This window comes from Oncorhynchus gorbuscha, linkage group LG04 (genome assembly GCF_021184085.1).
Source record: "Oncorhynchus gorbuscha isolate QuinsamMale2020 ecotype Even-year linkage group LG04, OgorEven_v1.0, whole genome shotgun sequence".
Taxonomy (NCBI): domain Eukaryota; kingdom Metazoa; phylum Chordata; class Actinopteri; order Salmoniformes; family Salmonidae; genus Oncorhynchus; species Oncorhynchus gorbuscha.
Window position 1 is genome coordinate 53377755 of NC_060176.1, and position 20417 is coordinate 53398171.

Here is a 20417-nt window from a genome sequence, read left to right on the forward strand (position 1 = left end):
ACAAAATCTCAATTGAATCCATTTTCAATTCAGGCTATATCACAATAAAATGTGGAAAAAGTAAAGGGGTGTGAATAATTTCTGAAGGCACTGAAAATGACCAACATCACCCAACTTTAGAGTAGTTAGAAGGTCTATTTCCCTGCTGTTGTGAGGAGCTGGCTACTGTACTACCTGGAGCAGAATATGTGAGCTGAGGTGTGCAGTCGCTCTGGCACTCCTATGTTATTTATTATTATTTCAAGGCTATAGCCTACAAAGAAATACATTGTGAAGCATTTGCGAGTGCAACACTAGGCTGGTAGGGACGTAAAGCGCTCAGTATTTCATTGTATTAAATCATTATAGCCATTAAATTATGCATATTGGCTGTGACTTACTTAGAATGAAATACAAATTAAATAATAATGCCTTATTTGACTCAGTGCCTTGGAATTCATTTTTAGAAACAAGAGATTGGCCAGTTTGTGGCTTCAGGCTCATGCGATATTTTTTGTTTATAAATACTTTTCTGCAATGACATACTTTGCCAGCTACCCACCTTGTTCCTTTCTGTTAGCATGTGCACATAGTAAGTACACCATCATGCTTTTGGGATACGTGTCTTTTCAGATTCCACAATGATTCTTTAGTTGAGGACACTACATCACTGCACTCCCTTTCCTGCTCCTCATCTTTGTAAGTCACCTTGATTTTGCACCTGCTTGTTTTATCAGTTTCTTTATGAAATGATTTAGTGAACTCCATGACAGTAGCTAAAGCAATGGTATATAGCAGCACACAAGTAGAATACAAATGCATGCTGGGCAGGCATGTCCTGAGCTCGTGAAGTGAGCGCTATTGGAGCGAGAAGGCTGACGCTCCAGCCTTTGGGAATCTAGCTCCATGCTCCAGTCAAATGGGCACGGTCAGCTCCTCAGTCCACTCAAGCTCCGCTCACATACTCTGACCTGGAGACTTCCAGAAAAAAAGTTAACGACATGCTAACTTCCATCATCTCCAAACTGCACGCAGACATAAAAATTGTATCCATGAGTTCTTCCCACTCTGGGTAAGAAGAAGAAAATGACAACAAACCCAACATTCATTTACGTTGTGATGCAGTCACGACCACAAGTCTATTTTTGATGAGACTGAGTTTATTTACACTTTGTAGTCAATTCTGACAGTAGAATACATGTTTCTGACTCATATTGATGACACATAGGGCTGTTTTCTAAATTAGAAGTTGTTTTTTTAGAGGCAGTTGCTATTTACATCCAGTATTATCTGACTGTAACACAAAGAAAGTGGGTACTTGCCCTCTTTTGGCCAAAGCAGATGTTCATATCACTGTGAAGTTTTGGATCTGTCTATGCAGTTTTTTTTGTCTCTCCATGGCTTCTCTGAGGGTCCAACCAAGTGAACCAAGGCTGAGACCTGTAGCTACTCTGGGCATTCCTGATGCTGGGTCTCAAAAGCCCTACAGCTCCATGTCCTCCTCTCCAGAGCTGTGGGCCCCGGCCCCTGGGCTGCAGTACAGAGGGGAGTATGTCTCCCCTGAGGGGTATGTGGGGGTGAGGGGAATCTGAGTGGTAGGGGCACTGGGGGTCGGCGGCTGCCTGCTGGTAGTCTGCTGCTTCCTCTGCAGGGAGTCTTTCAGCTTTCGAGCCAGCGCATCCTCTGGGAGGCGCCATACTACCAGCTCCATACAGGAGTGGCTCCTACAGGAACAGGAGAGAAACAGGTGAGGGAACAGGAGAGAAACAGGTGAGACAACGGGACTGAAAAAGAGAAACAAATAGTGGACACCTCCCTAAATTCTAACGTTTATTCACTACTGGCTACCATGACAGACGGGTTAAGGTTCTACGCTAACTTTTCCCACTGTTGGCACTGATGCTATCAACTTTTTCAGTTGGTGGTAACAGCACATCATTTGTTCACACCAATTTTTTACAATTATTATGTGCCTGCATTCCATACAGAACCAGGCTAATAATGACTAGCCATCTTTTAAATGACCATACCCATGAGTGCTTACATTGATTTGGATAGATTTAGTGTAACAGCAAAGAAAATAGATTATTGTAACAATGTGATCAGTATATTTACTGCAAATTTTAAAGTGCCACGTGTTCTTTTCTGGTGAAATCTTTTCTGCCAAATCCTCGAGAGCATAATTTGAAAAAACAATACTTGATACCAAAACGATACCATAGCAACAAAAAAAGAAAGTGGGGAGAAGGACTGTGATTTCATTTTTTTAAATAGAAAAACAACAAAACGGGACATTTTGTTAAATTCAGGTTCACACCAGCCAGACAGTTGTGTTTGCTAGTGGTGTTTCTGTAGCACACTTGTGATGGAGTTTTCAAAGCAAAAGGCCACTGGATTGATGCAAATAATTATGATTTGTCAGTGCCAACTGAAAGCTACTGGCATGGATGAGAAAAATACTGTCCCAGGTCAAGAACAGACAGGAAAACAAATGATACGTGCATAATTTCAATAGCTGGTGATTGTATCTTTAATTTACAGGCTGAGCAAATAGCCTATAAAGGGTTCATACAGACAATGGCAAGTCAAATTAAAAGGACTTGAGGACTTTTTCAAACACTTAATTGTTATTTTCAAGGGCCTAAATTGCATATTTAACTGTTGTAATAGCCTATAGAAAATAATAACCCCCTTCCTTAAGGTGGGTATGTATTACCATCAAACCTTCCAGGTAGGTAGGTACTTGAGTTAAATGTTCCCCTGAGGTGCGGGATCAGAAGGAGAGGAGTACTTACACAGACTGGGCCACAGTGTGGGGGAGAATGTCACTGATGCCACGCTGAAGCCCCTCCCTCAGACTGTCAGACATCACCAGCACTGGCCGCCTGGGTGCTGGCTCCACATCCAGGTCATCATCATCATCCTCCAGACTGATCCTGACAGAAAAATATTAACTTCACTGTATGACAGTGTGTATGCAGAGTGTATAGTGCATGGTGAAGACAAAACAAATGGTGGTAATGCTAATACAAGTTAGTCAGTACCAATGCACATTGCAATTATGATGAGTTATGGACAGTAACAGAAACTGGAATCTCCCACATTGCCCTCATAAGGTCTCTCATAGCTAACCTTTCCTCAATCTCCTGCAGTCTTCTATGAGCAGACTCCACCTCGATGCAGGAGCCTTCTGCTTCTGGACAGACCAGGTGGGAGGGAGACCCGGATATGGGCAGCCCCAGGTTCTGAGTCCCCAGGCAGTGCTGGGGAGGTGCTTGGCTGGCTGATTCAGGTAGAGGGGGGCCATTGTTGCCTGGTGGCCAGATCTGACACACATTATGGCTGAGGTCATCCAAAGGATCGCATCCTGCATCTCCCATCAGCCTCCTCTTTTTGGCACTGCATCCTCTGGAGAACAAACACATATTGATTTGGAGTAAATCATTTGTCCTTTGAAACTAACATGTGCTGCAGAATAAACACTGCTGTTCATTTTATAGATTTTTCCTATTCTTAACTCACTCATCATCTGTTCTCCTCCTGTGCTTTCTCATGCATCTTCTCTCCCAACTCCTGAAGAAATAACAATAAATGTAATGACAACATGCTAGCAAGTCTGAGTCTTGCAAATCTCCTGCAAAGCACATGGTTGTTACATCTGTGTGTATTGTGCAGCGCTCCCATCAGTAGACTCTACTCACGTGCTTGGGGGCGACACTCCCGGCAGGTGTTGATGGGTATTTGCAGGACCAATATTGATCCCCATTTCAGGGACATTGATTAAGCCAGGGAATAGGTACATGGCAGGCAGAAAGCCCAGCTCGCTGCTCATGGGGCAGGGATGATGCTCCTGGTTTATTTGAGGTGGAAGGGTTGAACAAACGCCTCAATGGTAGATGAGCAGACATAAACAAGGACGATACATTGAGTTCTAGAAGGCCAACTTAGAAAACAGAAATAGATTATTATAGAAATGAACAATTTTAGGCACGTGTGTAGCTGTCAGTAATGAACAGTTGGATATAGCTAAGTAAGATGTTTTGGTACAGCAGGCATAGCTGTTATTTTGGTCACCAATCCATCATAACAAATATTACAGTTAGTTACTGTACTGTAGCTAATGTCGACTCAGGTAGCTACTAACGCAGAATCTTGTAAATTGTCACTCTTCTAGTCTAGCGTTGGGGTAAAGTTATAAAGTTATCAGGTCATGGCATTTAACTAGTTTACATAACGTAGACAGCCACAGGGTTAGTTCTGTATAATATTTGGTAGCTAGTTAGCAAGCTTGCTAAAATTACTACCAACGTTAGCAAGCTAGCGGATTCAGCTGACTAGCTGCCTATCAAACTTAAATTGCAAGGAATAAATGCAGTCTTTAACATGACATAAAGGTAGCCCGTAATAATCAGTAAATAATGGCTTGCCTTGCACTTCTACAATATATTTGTCTTGGGCTACGTGTGTATGTATGGCTAGCAAGCTAACTAACTAACTTAGGTAGCTAGCCAGTTAGCAATAAGCGTACCCGCCCCCTGCCTGTTATTGTTGTTGCTTGTGAACCCATGTTGCAGTTTGAACGCTTGAACTTCGAACGTTTGAACGTATTTAGCTAACAAACATACCTGTATAACTTTAACTGCCTTTATCTACCTCTTTATTTTCGCTGTCACATTTTCAGCTTTTCTGAGAATAAATTGAATGAATGCAGTGAAGTGAGGTGCTAAGAACCACCAAAACAATGCGCAACTGCTGATGAAGAATCTAATCGAGCAAAAAAAAAGTCGTCGACGTTCTAGAAAAGATTGAGCATGCGCTTCTGAGACAACAGGTCACTTGACACGATCATGAAAGCGATGTCGACATAAAATCAAGTTGAAAGCGGTCTCCTCTTGTCTTCACGACAAGGTCGCTCTATAGGTAAGTGACATAAATTTGGATCATTAAGAAGATGAATAATGTGTGCCATTTTAGGATTAGTTAATATATTGCCTATCAACAACAATTAGGGTAGGGATGGACAGCCGAGTAAACGCAACTCTGTTCATAAAGCTTTATGGACGGGGTTGAGTTTACTCAGCGAAAGTTGGGTTGGAAACTTATTTTCACTATACATGGCTACTGTACATGAACATCTATTGATTAACTTTATTTTATTTTCCTCTCTAAGGTTGGTCAAAATGTATGCCCTGTACATTGCGAGTGGACTGTTGGCACTGGTTGCAAGCGACCCCTGTGGTAACTATAATTTATTCCAGAAACACAATATTACAACACCTGATTGCCAAGGGAAAGCAAATGTTCACCAGTCTCTGTCTTCGCTAGCGGACTAAACTCCACTCCATGGTGAAGGAAGTTTCTGATGAACTTCACCAGTGGAGCCGATGCAGGCTTTGCGGTAGCTCAGATTACATCGATTTTGCTCAAGGTCAATATAAAGAAATCATTTATGAAACGTCCACCTATGTTTATCCTCTGTAGTTGCATGCCTTTGTTTGTTGAAACCCATACTTTTTCATAAAACGTTACTCAAATCCAAACACCGATTGTTGCTCTAATGGTGTTTTCACACTTGGTCCCTTTCAGACATTTGTTGTGTGTGCAGTGCAAACACTCAAAAGGAACTGACACTTCAAAAGAGCCACTTAATTAAGCGAACCGAACTGAGACCATCTCGTGGGTGGGCTGAGTTCGGTTCGCTTGAATTCATCGGTCCTGTTCCGTTTTTAGGACAATGTGAACGCAACTCTCCGCAGGTTCGTTTGTCATTTCACGCACCACACACTAGCCTACTGCTTACCGCTTCTCTTGCCATAAACCCTCACGTTGGTGCCACAAGAAAGAATATCCTGCAGGTTCACGGGAAGAAATGTGTGCTGTTATTTGGATATTGATCAGCGATAGTCAAGGACTCCCAGAAATGCCTAATTGAGGAGTTTAGTTCATTTTTTTTGTTTGCAATATGTGATCTATAGACTGCTTCATAAACTGTTTGATTATGGGGTTTGAATAGTGTGTGAAGACATTTGGACAGAATCACAACATTGGGTACAAAATATGTACTTCGCTTTAAAGGGGCAGTAGCATACCTTGGGTGTACAATTTTCAATTACAGCATTATTTATTCTGCAGTTATTGTATTGCTATTTATTCTGTTAACTATAAACATGTACATGTTTATAATGTCTTCTGATTACAATTATTTTATCTCCATATTTTAATTGAATGCAATCTATTAGCTTAAGTAGGTGTATCTAGCTGTCCATAACACATTCTGATTGAATAGCTTGTCCTGCACTTTGTGCATTGAGTGAATGTTGGAAACCGATATTGGTTATTTTCTAAACATAACAATGTGAATGCAAGAGGACTCATTTCACAAAATGGGTAAGGTGAACTGGCAAAAGAGTTGAGTCCTCATTCAAAGGCAAGGGCAGCGTGAATACAAAATGTTTATTTTTTGGCACATGGCAGTTAAATCTCAACAAGAAAACAGTCGGTGGTGGTATTTCAGTAATATTTATTTGAAGACAAAATTGTATTTCAGCAAAGGCACGCAATTTCAGAGGACAACCCGGTAGGTAGGTGTTTGTTTTTTAAAGTACATCAAACACCCAAGTATTGAATCGATGTAGTCTGAGCTATATTCCGTTGCAACGTGGACTCAAAGCCTTTCGTATTATTCTGTACGTAAATCTGATATACTAAATAGTGTATGTTAGGGAGTACACTTTATTTATGAGGGTTACATGGAGAAAATCGAACCTCTGAAAGGAAAATTATGTCCCTCCCTTCAGCTAAACCCTCTCTGAACGCTTTGGGGGGGGGGGGGACAAGTGACCCTCCCCTATACCCAAAATAATGAGAATATGCCTACCGTTTACCCTCACTTCTTGGGCGGACAAAAGCCTTTGACATGCAGTTTTAGAAACTGTTCTTCGTCCTGTAAGCATTACATGGTAACGCAGGAATTTTGGTAGTCAGATAGTTGTGGGTCAAAATATCTCCTTTATAGTAAAAGCATTGCATGCATCTATCGTATTTACAGGTCCGAGAAAATCTATTTAAAACATTTCACGCAATTCTACGTAATTGTATATATTAGCGGAATATTTTAATATCATACAATTGACTGGAATTACAGGCTAAGAATGGACAGAGCATGGCCCATGTGTTCGTGTTATATTTCTCCAATGCCAAATCAGTGTGTGTTTGCAATAAAATTGTCCCTGTTTGCAAATAATTAAATCTGAGACGTAATTAGGAATCTGAGCATGGTTCTTTCAAAAGTTGCGTCTACCTTTCCACCCTAGAAAGAGTAGGCCTACCGACACAGAAAAATGCAAGCTTTAACTGCTGGCTATTCTTCTTTTGTGGCTTAACCCAACCAATCGGAGTCATGTCTTTCCCGGGTATTTTACAGCTTGTTTTTAGTATAAAGCATCGCAGACCAAAGCGTTGTTATAGATCACGTTATATAATTGGAATCATTTTCTTATTCAACATCTTAAGCTAACAAGGGGTAGGCAGGTGCTTTAAATAAAGAGGATGGCGTACCCTCTCATACCCCTTCAATTTGAGTCTTGGTTTTAACTTAAAAGCCCTTCACTGACACGGAGGTAGGCTATTTAAAGGGTGGGTGGAAGGAATTGACCCACACATCTATGGATATAGCTGCCTATAGCCTAATTTACATCTGTCAAACAGGTAAGCCTACCTCTTATTTCTTAAATAGGAATAAATAAGCTCCAACACAAAGCCCTCTTGTTGTTAGTAAAGCTTAATTAAAATCAAGACAGTTTAAATGAACTATGCCTACTTTCATGAGCAATCCATTTCTGATTGTGCTGCTTGAAGCTTCAGGACCACAGTTTAAGTTACTCGAATCATTAACTCTGATAAATATATTATGGGCAAGAAACATATGGACTTTAATCAAATCAATAATATACTGAACAAAAATATAAATGTAAAGTGTTGGTCTCATGTTTCACAAAAGATCCCAGACATTTTCCATGTGCACAGAAATAAATTAATGCTTATTCTCTCATGTTGTGCACAAATGTGTTTACATCCCTGTTAGTGAGCATTTCTCCTTTGCCAAGATAATCAATCCATCTGACAGGTGTGGAATATAAATAAACTGATTAAACAGCATGATCGTTACAGGTGCACCTTGTGCCGGTACAATAAAAGGTCACTCTAAAATGTGCAGTTTTGTCACACAACACAATGTCACAGATGTCTGAAGTTGAGGGAGTGTGCAATTGGCTTGCTGACAGCAGGAATGTACACCAGAGCTGTTGCCAGAGAATTTAATGGTAATTTATCTACGATAAGCCACCTCCAACGTCAATTTAGAGAATTTGGCAGTATGTCCAACCGGCCCCACAACTGCAGACCACGCCAGCCCAGGACCCCCACATCCAGCTTCTTCACCTGCGGGGTTGTCTGAGACCAGCCACCCGGACAGCTGATGAAACCGAGGAGTATTTGTTTGTAATCAAGCCCTTTTGTGCGGGAAAATGTATGATTGGATGGGCCTGACTCCCCAGTTGGTGGGCCTGACTCCCTAGTGGGTGGGCATAAGCCCTCCCAGGCCCACCCATGGCTGGGCCCCTGCCCAGTCATGTGAAATCCATAGATTAGGCCCTATTGAATTTATTTCAATTAACTGATTTCCTTACATGAACTGTAACTCAGTAAAATTGTTCATTGTTGCTTGTGGCACTTAAATTTTGTTTTTGTTCAGTATAGTAGTAGCAAGCTATCAATGTTGACCTCCGGACCTCCTCATCTTTGCACTTTCCTTCTCAAACTAAACAGACCATAAGCTAGGGCTGGTCTGCGCAAAGGTGCAATTTTTGGACTAGGCCTAATAAAAAATAAAAAAGATTTACTGAAGAAACCTTTGACTCTCCTCCTGAATTGCCACTGTAGCCCTACACAGCATGGCCATTGATTACACAGCACGGCCATTGATTACACAGCACGGCCATTGATTACACAGCACGGCCATTGATTAAGCAGCACTGAATGTTTTTGATCAGCAAAAGCAGAGCATGGCAGGGCTCTGGGTAATTCAGCCTAGTTTCATTTACACCATACCAGCAGCTCTCTTAGAAATATAACTTTGCTCTGTGCTTCTGAGTATGCACTTCGTAAGCTATGCTTTTAAATAATTTGATTTAAAGCACACTAAATAGCCTCTAGGCACAGTTAATATTGCACCCAGAGGAGAATCAGAGATTGAGGGGTGGCATCGGCCACACTATTTATTTATATACACGCACTACTGGTTAAACGTTTTAGAACACCTACACATACAAGTGTGTTTCTTTATTTGTACTATTTTCTACATTGTAGAATAATAGTGAAGACAAACTATGAAATAACACATGGAATCATGTAGTAACCAAAAGTGTTAAACAAATCAAAATATATGAGTTTCTTCAAATAGCCACCCTTTGACTTGATGACAGCTTTGCACACTCTGCATTCTCTCAACCAGCTTCACCTGGAATGCTTTTCCAACAGTCTTGAAGGAGTTCCCACAAGTGTTGAGCACTTGTTGGCTGCTTTTCCTTCACTCTGCAGTCCAATTCATCTCAATTTGGTTAAGGTCAGTGGATTGTAGAGGCCAGGTCATCTGATGCAGCACTCCATGACTCTCCTTGGTTATACAGCCTGGAGGTGTGTTGGGTAATTGTCCTGTGAAAAACAAATGATAGTCCCACTAAGCCCAAACCAGATGGTGTGCTTTGTTCTAAATAAATCAGACAGTGTCACCAGCAAAGCACCCCCACAGCATAACACCACCTTCATGCTTTACGGTGGGAAATACACATGTGGAGATCATCCGTTCACCCACAGAGTCTCACAAAGACACAGCGGTTGGAACCAAAAATCTCAAATTTGGACTCCAGACCAAAGGACAAATTTCACTGGTCTAATGTCCATTGCTAATGTTTCTTGGCCTAAGCAAGCCTCCTATTGGTGTCCTTTTAGTAGTGATTTCTGTGCAGCAATTTGACCATGAAGGCCTGATTCACACAGTCTCCTCTGAACAGTTGATGTTGAGATGTGTCTGTTACTTGAACTCTGAAGCATTTATTTGGGATGCAATTTCTGAGGCGGGTAACTCTAATGAAGTTAGCCTCTGCAGCAGAGGTAACTCTGAGTCTTCCATTGCTGTGGCGATCCTCATGAGAGCCAGTTTCATAGCGCTTGATGGTTTTTGCCACTGCACTTGAAGAAACTTTCAAAGTTCTTGAAATGTTCCGTATTGCTTATTTGAGCTGTTCTTGCCATAATATGGACTTGGTCTTTTACCAAATAGGGCTATCTTCTGTATACCCCGGTACCTTGTCACAACACAACTGATTGGCTCAAACTCATTAAGAAGGATAGAAATGGGCTGATGGTGAAGTAGACATACTCAGTATTCATATCGCAAAAGATAGAAATTCCACAATGAATTTCAATAGAAAACTTAGACAAGATGTTTTTTGGCCTGGTGGTAGATCGGTCAACATGCCCTTGAGCAGGGCATTGATCCTGGATGCTTCTGTGTGTCGCTCTGAATGTGGATGACCAATCTACCACCAGGCCAAAAAACGTGAACCCGAAACCTCCAAGATCCCCCCCCCCCACAGTTCCCCAATAGCTGTCCCTCAACCATTCGAGACACCTCCTTCTACCTTGCTGAGCGGCCGTTCAGGTTATGTCGATATAGGACTCGTTTTACTGTGGATATAGATACTTCTGTACCTGTTTCCTCCAGCATCTTCACAAGGTCCTTTGCTGTCGTTCTGGGATTAATTTGCACTTTTCACACCAAAGTACGTTAATCTCTAGGAGACCGAACACGTCTCCTTCCTGAGCGGTATGATGGCTTTGTGGTCCCGTGGTGTTTATACTATTGTTTGTACAGGTGAATGTGGTACCTTCAGGCGTTTGGAAATTGCTCCCAAGGATGAACCAGACCTGTGGAGGTTTACAATGTTTTTTTGTCTGAGGTCTTGGCTGATTTGTTTTGATGTTCACATGATGTCAAGCAAAGAGGCACTGAGTTTGAAGGTAGGCTTTGAAATACATCCACAGATACACCTCCAATTGACTCAAATTATGTCAATTAGCCTATCAGAATCTTCTAAAGCCATGACATCATTTTCTGGAATTTTCCAAGCTGTTTAAAAGGCACAGTCAACTTAGTGTATGTAAACTTCTGACCCACTGGAATTGGGTCAGAAGAATGACTTGTGTCATGCACAAAGTAGATGTCCTAACCAACTTGTCAAAACTATAGTTTGTTAACAAGAAATTTGTGGAGTTTTAATGACTTCAACTGTACATATAAATATGGATGCGCGATGGCTGTGCGGCATAGGCAAAATGCAATAGATGGTATAAAATGAATCAATTTTATTTGTCACGTACACATGGTTAGCAGATGTTAATGCGAGTGTAGCTAAATGCTTGTTTATACACAATACAGTATATACACGAGATGAGTAATGTAGGATATGTAAACATTATTAAAGCTATATTATTTAAAGAGACTAGTGATACCTTTTATTAAATCAATTTATTAAAGTGGCCAGTGATTTGAGTCTGTTGGCAGCAGCCTCTCTGTGTTAGTGATGGCTATTTAACAGTCTGATGGCCTTCAGATAGAAGCGGTTTTTCAGTCTCTCGGGCACAGCTTTGATGCACCTGTACTGACTTCGCCTTCTGGATGATAGCGGGGTGAACAGGCAGCGGCTCGGGTGGTTGTTGTCCTTTGATTATATTTTTGGCCTTCCTGTGATATCGGGTGCTGTAGGTGTCCTGGAGGGCAGGTAGTTTGCCCCTGGTGATGTGTTGTGCAGACCGCACTACCCTCTGGAGATCCTTGTGATTGAGGGCGTTGCAGTTCCCTTACCAGGCGGTGATAAAGCCAAATTGGCGCTATTGCACCTTCTTAACCATGCTGTGTGGGTGGACCATTTGTATGTCTGTGACGTGTATGCTGAGGAACTTAACTTTCCACCTTCTCCACTACTGTCCTGTCGATGTGGATGAGGGGGTGCTCCCTCTGCTCATCTCCTTTGTTTTGTTGACATTGAGTGAGAGGTTATTTTACTGGCACCACACTCCGAGGGCCCTCACCTCCTCCCTGTAGGCTGTTTCGTCGTTGTTGGTAATCAAGTCTACCGCTGTAGTGTCGTCTGCAAACTTGATGATTGAGTTGGAGGCGTGCATGGCCATGCAGTCATGGGTGAACAGGGAGTACAGGAGAGGGCTGAGAATGCACCCTTGTGGGGCCCTGGTATTGAGGATCAGCCGGGTGGAGATGTTGTATCCTACCTTCACCACCTGGGGGCAGCCAGTCAAAGTCTAGGACCCAGTTGCACAGGGTGGGGTCAAGACCCATGGTCTCAAGCTTAATGATGAGTTTGGAGGGTGCCTTGGTGTTGAATGCTGAGCTGTAGTCAATGAACAGCCTTCTTACATAGGTATTCCTCTTGTCCAGATGGGATAGGGCAGTGTGATGGTGATTGCATCGTCTGTGGATGTTACTGTGAATTTTATTGTCTGAAGCGGAACATATTCCAGTCCACATGATCGAAGCAATCTTGAAGCGTGGAATCCGATTGGTCAGACCAGCGTTGCATATACCGAAGTACGTGCGCTTCCTGTTTTAGTTTCTGCCTATATGAGGGGAGCAAAAAGATGTCATGGTCAGATTTGCCGAAGGGAGGGTGGGGGAGGGCCTTGTATGCATGGCAGAATTTAGGTAGCCTTGTTTTCAAATTAGCTTTGTTAAAATCCCCAGCTACAATAAATGAAGCCTCAGGATATATTGTTTCCAGTTTACATAGAATCCAGTGAAGTTCTTTCAGGGCGGTCTAGGTATCTGCTTGGGGGGGAATAAACACGGTTGTGACTATAATCGAAGAGAGATAATGCGGTTGGCATTTGATTGTAAGGAATTCTAGGTCCGGTGAACAAAAAGACTCGAGTTCCTGTATGTTGTTATGATTACACAATGAGTCGTTAATCATGAGGCATATGATTTTCTGGGCTAATGTAAGATATAATACATAGGAAACTACACAGTAATGTTTTTTTTAAGGACGTTCTTCTTACCAGTGAGATATTTGTTTTTGTCAGCGCGACCCATGAAGAATCCAGTAGTGTAGCTGGCCACTGAACGGCTCTGAATTCACTGTCAGCATGCAGTCAAAGCTATAACCACTTTTGGAGCTAACTAGTGCTCTCAAATCATATCCTGATGTTGACAGCAAATGAGAGTTGTATTCATAACATTTCTAACTTAACTAGTAATTCATACATTGAGAAAACAAGTTTATATTAAGTGGTTTGCCAGCTAGCTAGGGTTAGCAGCGTTTGGTGGTAAATAAGACTGAGCTAACCAGCTGAACTAGCAAACAATGTAACAAAAGTATAATTTCAGGAATCACAGTAGCAATTACTCCTGGTATACTGTTCAATTATTTAGCCATTTTAAACATTTTATAAAATAAAGTGTAAATTCTATTCATTTTTACATGTAGTAAAATGATGTGAAGCAGAGTGGAAGTTATATTATGCCAGGCACCTGCAGCAGGCCCATGTTTGGAAAGTCTGTTTATTAATGTTCCTTTGGATATTATTTGGATATCCTTTTATCCTATTATAAGAAGCAACCCCACGGACAATCGGCAGGGTAAATGCAAATGGAATTTCATTCAACAGTCGCGACAGACTGTAAATGTACTTGACTGTTGTCCAAGGGACAGCATAGGAATGTCGGGGCTAAGAGTTGGTAAACGTTGATCCACTTCATCCACTGCAGGACTTTTCAATGATTTTGCAATGAATTGTTTGATGTGTCTGAATAGATAATGCACAGCCCCTCTTGTTGAACAAATCTGTGACGAAAATAATCTCACTTGTGTCGTGCCACCTCTGATCTGTTAAAGTTCTGTAATTTTATGCACATAATTGATTTCATGTTGCTAAGGCATTCTTACCAGTACATCAGTCTACCACGATACTATTGTTAGCTCCTGGGAAACCCCACTGGCACTAGGAACACAGTGACCAGGGTAGACTGACTATGAGAAGCATGTACTTTGTCCTAGTATGAGTCAGTTACGTCAAGGTGACATTGGGAGAAGTCATGCTTAACGACGCAAATTGGCCGCCTTGTGAAATTCATTTGGTTATTAAGTTGCTGATGTCTTTGCTTTTCTTAGTGTATGATTGCTGAAACACAGAAAACACTGATTGGAGAAGTCATGCTTAAGGAAACATTGGCTGCCTTGTGAAAATTAATGTGGTTACTACGTTGCTGATGTCTTTGCTTTTTCATATGATTGCTGATCCAGCACAGGAAACACTGGTTGTGCAATGCTTTGACCTAGATTAGAGTCTGAGGATACTATATTTATATCGTCTCAGTTAGCACACAGCTGGGCTTTTGTAATCTTACTGTAGGTTTATTAGTCACATCTCTGAACATATCTTTGGTAACATTGGAAGTTATCCTTGTGCAAGTTATTCATCTTGTACTTTTGTTATAATGTACTACTGTTGTTGCTTCAACCCATATTATGTGTCCAGATCCTGTAGGATCGGAACATAGTGAGCTGCTCCTCTCACTCAATAAGAAGCTGCTGCGTTCTCTGGAGGACCAGGAAACATCCCCTAATCCGAGTGTGCACCTGTCCCTGCGTCTGTCTACTCACCACAACCTTGGCAAGGAGAGTGATCACCTGAATGCACTTAAAACAGATTTACACAATGACATTGAGAGGTAAAAGGTCATATTTATAAAGCCCTTTTATTGCACATTTCTAGATGTCATTGTGTATTTCATGCTTGATAATGACCTAGTTGTGCAAATGTCCTTTTATGTAGTCAATCACTTCAAAACTACCTGCAGTGCATTTGTATCCAGTTTCTGGTTCTGTATTTACAATTGATACGTTTGAGATTATATTGAAGTTTGTTTTCCCATCACAACTCTCCTGTATCTTCCCCTTACCCTATATCCTCTGCTCTCAGCTCTCTGGCTAATAGCCAGCCAGTGGTGGGTCTCCTGGCCCTTTACACTCTGGCCCTGAAGGCCTCCTGCTATGATCTCAACACCCTGACCTTCACCGTCAACCAGAGGAGCGAGACCCTGCTGACTCATCTCAAGAGACAGATGGCACTAGAGAAAGAGCACATCACCTGTAAGCCTCCTCATTCCTCCGCCTGACCCTTACCATCTTTCTTAATGCTCTATATACTTTATTTGTTCTCAGTCGCTGTTACTATTGAATTATTATATCTGATATGTATTTGTTTGTCTTTCTCTCCTGCAGTCAGTCACCGTCCTCTGACAAATTACTACCAGTACTCTCTAGGCGTGCTGGCACTCTGTGTGAGTGGAGTTAGAGTCAACTCTCACGTCAGCAAGAAGCTCATCGGGGCTGTAGACCATGGACATATCAAACATGGAGACTCCGATTGCATCGGTAAGTGTGACCAAGGAAAACCAGGAGCATCTCCAAACTCTGATTCTGCTTTCCTATAGTTAAAATGTATTTCCTCACACTGGCTCCCTCCAACCATATTCTCTATGGGTGATTTCATGCTAAACCCCTGCTTCATCCCCTCTGTCTTGCTTTAGACACGTTTGCCATGGCTGGAATGGCCCTACAGTGCCTGAAGGAGTCTGACACTCAGGTGCAGGATGCGACTCTTGACAAGGCCCTGGGCGTCATCAAGCAGAAGCTACTGGACTCCCGGCGGGCTGATGGTCACATGGGCAATGAGTTCAGCACAGGCCTGGCAGTGCAGGTAAGGACTGGGTCACCCCCCCCCCCCCTCTAGGCCAACAGTGCCTTTGGAAAGTATTCAGACCCCTTGAGTTTTTCCACGTTTTGTTACATTACAGCCTTATTCTAAAATGTATTAAATCATTTTTTCCCCCTCATGAATCTACATACAATACCATATAAAGACAAAGCAAAACCAGGTTAAGACCATTTTTGCTAATTTATAATAACAAAAAAATATCACATTTACATAAGTATTCAGACCCTTTACTTAATACTTTGTTGAAGCACCTTCTAGGGTATGACGCTACAAGCTTGGGAAGTTGTATTTGGGGAGTTTCACTCATTTTCTCTGCAGATCCTTTCAAGCTCTGTCAGGTTGGATGGGGAGCGTTGCTGCACAGCTATTTTCATGTCTCTCCAGAGATGTTTGATCAGGTTAAGTCCATGCTCTGGCTGGGCCACTCAAGGGACATTCAGAGATTTGCACTGAAGACACTCCTGTGTTGTCTTGGCTGTGGGCTTAGGGTCGTTGTCCTGTTGGAAGGTGAACCTTTGCCCCAGTCTGAGGTCCTGGGGGCTCTGGAGCAGGTTTTCATCAAGGATCTCTCTGTACTTTGCTCTGTTCATCTTTGCTTTGATCCTGACTAGTTTCCCAGTCCCTGCCGCTGAAAAACGTTCCCACAGAATGATGCTGCCACCACCATGCTTCACCGTAGGGATGGTGCCAGGTTTCTTCCAGATGTGACGATTGGCATTCAGGCCAAAGAGTTCAATCTTGGTTTCATCAGAACAGAGAATCTTGTTTCTCATGGTCTGAGTCTTTAGGTGCCTTTTGGCAATCTCCAAGTGGGCTGTCCTGCCTTTTACTGAGGAGAGGCATCTGCCTGGCCACTCTACCATGAAGACTTGATTGGTGGAGATATGGTTGTACTTCTGGAAGGTTCTCCCATCTCCACAGAGGAACACTAGAACTCGGGTTCTTGGTCACCTCCCTGACCAAGGCCCTTTTCCCCCAATTGCTCAATTTGGTCGGGCGGCCAGCTCTAGGAAGAGTCTTGGTGGTCACAGGTGGACTCCAATGAAGTTGCTGAAACAGGATGCACCTGAGCTCAATTTCGAGTCTCATAGCAAAGGGTCTGAATACTTATGTAAATAAGGTACCTCTTTTAATTTGCTAAAATGTCTAAACTTGTTTTTTTGCTTTGTCATTATGGGGTATTGTGTGTAGATTGCTGAGGATTTTTTATTTAATCCATTTCAGAATAAGACTAACGTAACTCAATTTGGAAAAAGTCAAGGGATCTGAATACTTTTCTAAGGCTCTGTATATTAACCTGTGCAGCGTTTACATACATTTCTGATTGGAGCAATATAAGCATTTCCCATGGGAATAACATGGTGTGTCCCTGTGTCCCAGGCCCTGCTGGCTATGGGCAGTCAGGTGCAGGAGTGTTCTACCTCAATGGAAGCCATGAGGTCAGATGTGAGGAAAGGAACATATCTCAACCCCATGGCCATGTCCCAAACTCTGCCTGCCCTCCAGCAAAAGACCTATCTGCAAGTCAAGGGCAAGCAGTGCCGCAATGAGGATGGCAAGTGCTGCGTTATCATCAAACCCAACAGTGGTCAATCTGTTTTTGAGGTGTGATCCTCCTCACTCTTACTTACTGCCTCTGCTTGGTTGGGGTTTCCTCTACAGACAGCCTGGTCCTGGAGGCCAGGAAGCCAGTGAGGGTGTTACAGAGCAATACCAAAGTAGCCCTGAAGTTGGAGGTGGTCAAATCACATGGGGCTCCTGATGTCTATTCTGTTGATGTGCCAACGGGCACCTCGTTGGTTTATGCCCTTGAACTCCTTCAAAAGAAGAACATTGGCTTCACGTGAGTTAATGGGGCGCTTTTATAGTTATTTTGGTTGATATATTAATCAAGTTCCAAATTGATACTTTTTGGAGAGCTAATTTGTCTTATTTACATTGCTACAACTCAGAAAATGTTGTAGAACTTCGCAGTGTAGTGGTGAATAGCTTAGTGTCATGTCACAAGTTTAACATGATGAATTCTCCTCCTTGCTCCGTCCTCTGCCTACACTGCAGGTTTGAGAAGGAGCCCAGCCTGTGGGGACCCTTCCTGAGCGTGGTGAATGGGGAACGGGCTCGACAGACCGACCGTAGATACTGGCGCCTCTCGTCAGACGGCAACACTCTCAGCCATGGTGAGAACAGAGGGTTATATGCCATAGGAAACACATACACAAATGTACATGCAAAATACACAACTTTCCTATGTCGTTACTAGTTATTGCTCAACAATACAATTAATGTCTTAATTGCATTCATCCAAACATTGATATTTAGTCACAGTAGGAAGGAATTCAAACAATGATTTGGTTTCTCTCATTAGGTATCAAAGACTTCAAGATTGAGAGGGCTCAACAGGTCACCATCGAAAACACCAGCTACTGAGAATCAAGATGCTTGAAGCACAGTGATTGAAAAGGTGTCATGTCAAGTTATCTGATGTGAAAGCAATCCAGCTCAATAATGTGATTTGTAGTGTCATGTACTAGGATATTTTGGGGTAACAAAATTGTAGAGATCTTAGCTCAAAGGTTTGCAACAACTTTTATGGACTTGATTCATTTCCCCAGTGAATATGAATAGTTAATTTTAGCAGAGACTCATGACTTTCTTTACTTTTACCTCTATGGATTAAAAACACATTATGTATGAACATTTATACAGAATATAATTGCCTTTTTTATACTTAACATGTCATACTTTTTTGTTTGTTTTAATGTATGGTTTAAACATTTTGCATTTGAATAAACAAGATAAACCTTTGGCTATATTTGTCTGCTTTATTTCTTCATTTTAGCAGTATAGCATTAAGGGTTGGGGTGGCCATTGTTTCCAAAAAAGAAATAGGCTAAGCCTACTCTCCAGCCATTTGAATTAGTAAATCATTCTGATAAAGTGGAGGTCAGAATGAAATTAAAGTCAAATTACCTCACATCACCCCTGATTTTCACACATAGCTTGTAATCCAGGATTAGGTGTCTGACAGCAGGTGGCAGGAGCTAGCTGTACAAGCGTTTTGACAAGTGGAAATGATGTGGTCCTTCTGTAGCTCAGTTGGTAGAGCATGGCGCTTGTAACGCCAGGGTAGTGGGTTCGATCCCCGGGACCACCCATACGTAGAATGTATGCACACATGACTGTAAGTCGCTTTGGATAAAAGCGTCTGCTAAATGGCATATATTATTATATTAAATGAGGTGTCTGCCTGAAGTGAGGTATAATAACAACTGTCTGCCCAACGACCAGTATGGTCTGCCTGTCCAAAACATCACTAGTTACCACAGACACAATGTAAAAATAGGCTTTATTGTAAAAATTACTCAAAACAAAGATGTGGTTTTAAGGTTAGGCATGAAGTTTAAAATCAGATTTTTAGAAGGGAAGTTAACCAAGGTATCGTTACTCATTGTGTATTTATTTTTTCACGTTATTAAAACATTTTTTTTGATCTGCATTGTTTGGAAAGGCCCATAACTAAGCATTTCACTGTTAGTATACATCTGTTTACAAATCATGTGACATGTGGCTGTGGTAACTAGTGACGACCCAAAACATCCTCTGTTGGCAAGCAATTGTCAGATGAGGGTCGTCACCGCAGCCACATAAACCCTGCCTATTTCTACAATGTATCTTCTTAAAATCAGATTTGAACCCTAACCTTAACGCTTAACTGAACCACACTGCTAAACCCTATGCTTAACCTTAAAGATGCAATATGCACGCAGAAATGTTTTAATAGCTCACCTAATGAAAGCGCCTTTAGTTAAGAATGCTGGAATTTGCCAAAGCACTGCCTTAAATCCATCTTCTGCTATAGTGAGGCATGAAGGATGAGTAGAAAGTGCATGTAATTCTCCCAAATGCTTGGCTGAAACAATAGCCTTCTCTATGGAAGGCAGTCATGACTGAGAGCTCACATAGCTCAGGTGAAGACAGGGGCTCAAATGGTGGACTCAAGTGATCGTAGGACAACATTTAACTCACATGAGGGTACTGAATGAGCCTTGGGGGGCTGTAGCCTGCGATTAGATGGTGTGCCCCTGGTGATGCACCTGCAATGTGATCATGATCCACAGAGATCATATATACTTTCCATGTAGGTGGGGACTTCCCTGCAGCCATAAAAGCTTGGGGAGGAAAGTCAAAATGACAGATATTTGGCAGGAAGATGGCGATGGTCGACAAACCACTTCCTGAATACATTCCACTTGTAGGAATAGAGGGTGCGCGTAGAGGATGCCATGGCTGCCCGAATTGTAACAATTAATCTAGAGGCGAAAGAAACACACACCTATTTAGGCGAGGTGCTGGCTTGCGGAGTAGAACACTTGAAAAATTAAAGGAGAGCCGCACACTCTAGGAGCTCAGAGGCAATAACCTAATAACCAACATTGCGACAGACAAGCTGTCTGATTTGTAACAATTACCAAGGAGGATAGACCTGCGGCTACAAGGCGGTCACATTCAGGGGCCACACCAACAACAGGGGCCACACCAACAACGTCAGTTTGCTGGGTTTGGCGTGCTAAAGCTTGCCACTCACT

The 20417-nt window shown here is 42.2% G+C and overlaps 2 protein-coding genes across 7 annotated transcripts; one reads left to right on the plus strand and one right to left on the minus strand.

The window, feature by feature from the left end:
• Window positions 1–1087: 1087 nt before the first annotated feature.
• LOC124034278 (coiled-coil domain-containing protein 117-like) lies at window positions 1088–4778 on the minus strand. 6 transcript variants are annotated; one of them, XM_046347238.1, is made up of 6 exons: window positions 4605–4778; window positions 3681–3829; window positions 3502–3552; window positions 3112–3387; window positions 2775–2915; window positions 1088–1703 (listed from the first exon to the last, which is right to left on the minus strand). In XM_046347238.1, the coding sequence occupies exons 2-6, from the start codon at window positions 3809–3811 to the stop codon at window positions 1463–1465; spliced, it is 840 nt and encodes a 279-aa protein (XP_046203194.1). In that variant the 5' UTR covers window positions 3812–3829; window positions 4605–4778; the 3' UTR covers window positions 1088–1462. The 6 variants fall into 6 exon arrangements, with proteins under 6 accessions (XP_046203194.1, XP_046203198.1, XP_046203196.1 ...); XM_046347242.1 differs by having other exon boundaries at window positions 3681–3864; XM_046347240.1 differs by having other exon boundaries at window positions 3681–3922.
• On the plus strand, window positions 4006–18641 carry tcn2 (transcobalamin II). The gene is made up of 10 exons (XM_046347236.1): window positions 4006–4899; window positions 5150–5217; window positions 14590–14782; window positions 15034–15203; window positions 15336–15488; window positions 15644–15813; window positions 17212–17386; window positions 17494–17674; window positions 17890–18008; window positions 18197–18641. The coding sequence occupies exons 2-10, from the start codon at window positions 5160–5162 to the stop codon at window positions 18256–18258; spliced, it is 1281 nt and encodes a 426-aa protein (XP_046203192.1). The 5' UTR covers window positions 4006–4899; window positions 5150–5159; the 3' UTR covers window positions 18259–18641.
• The last annotated feature ends 1776 nt before the right edge of the window (window positions 18642–20417 follow it).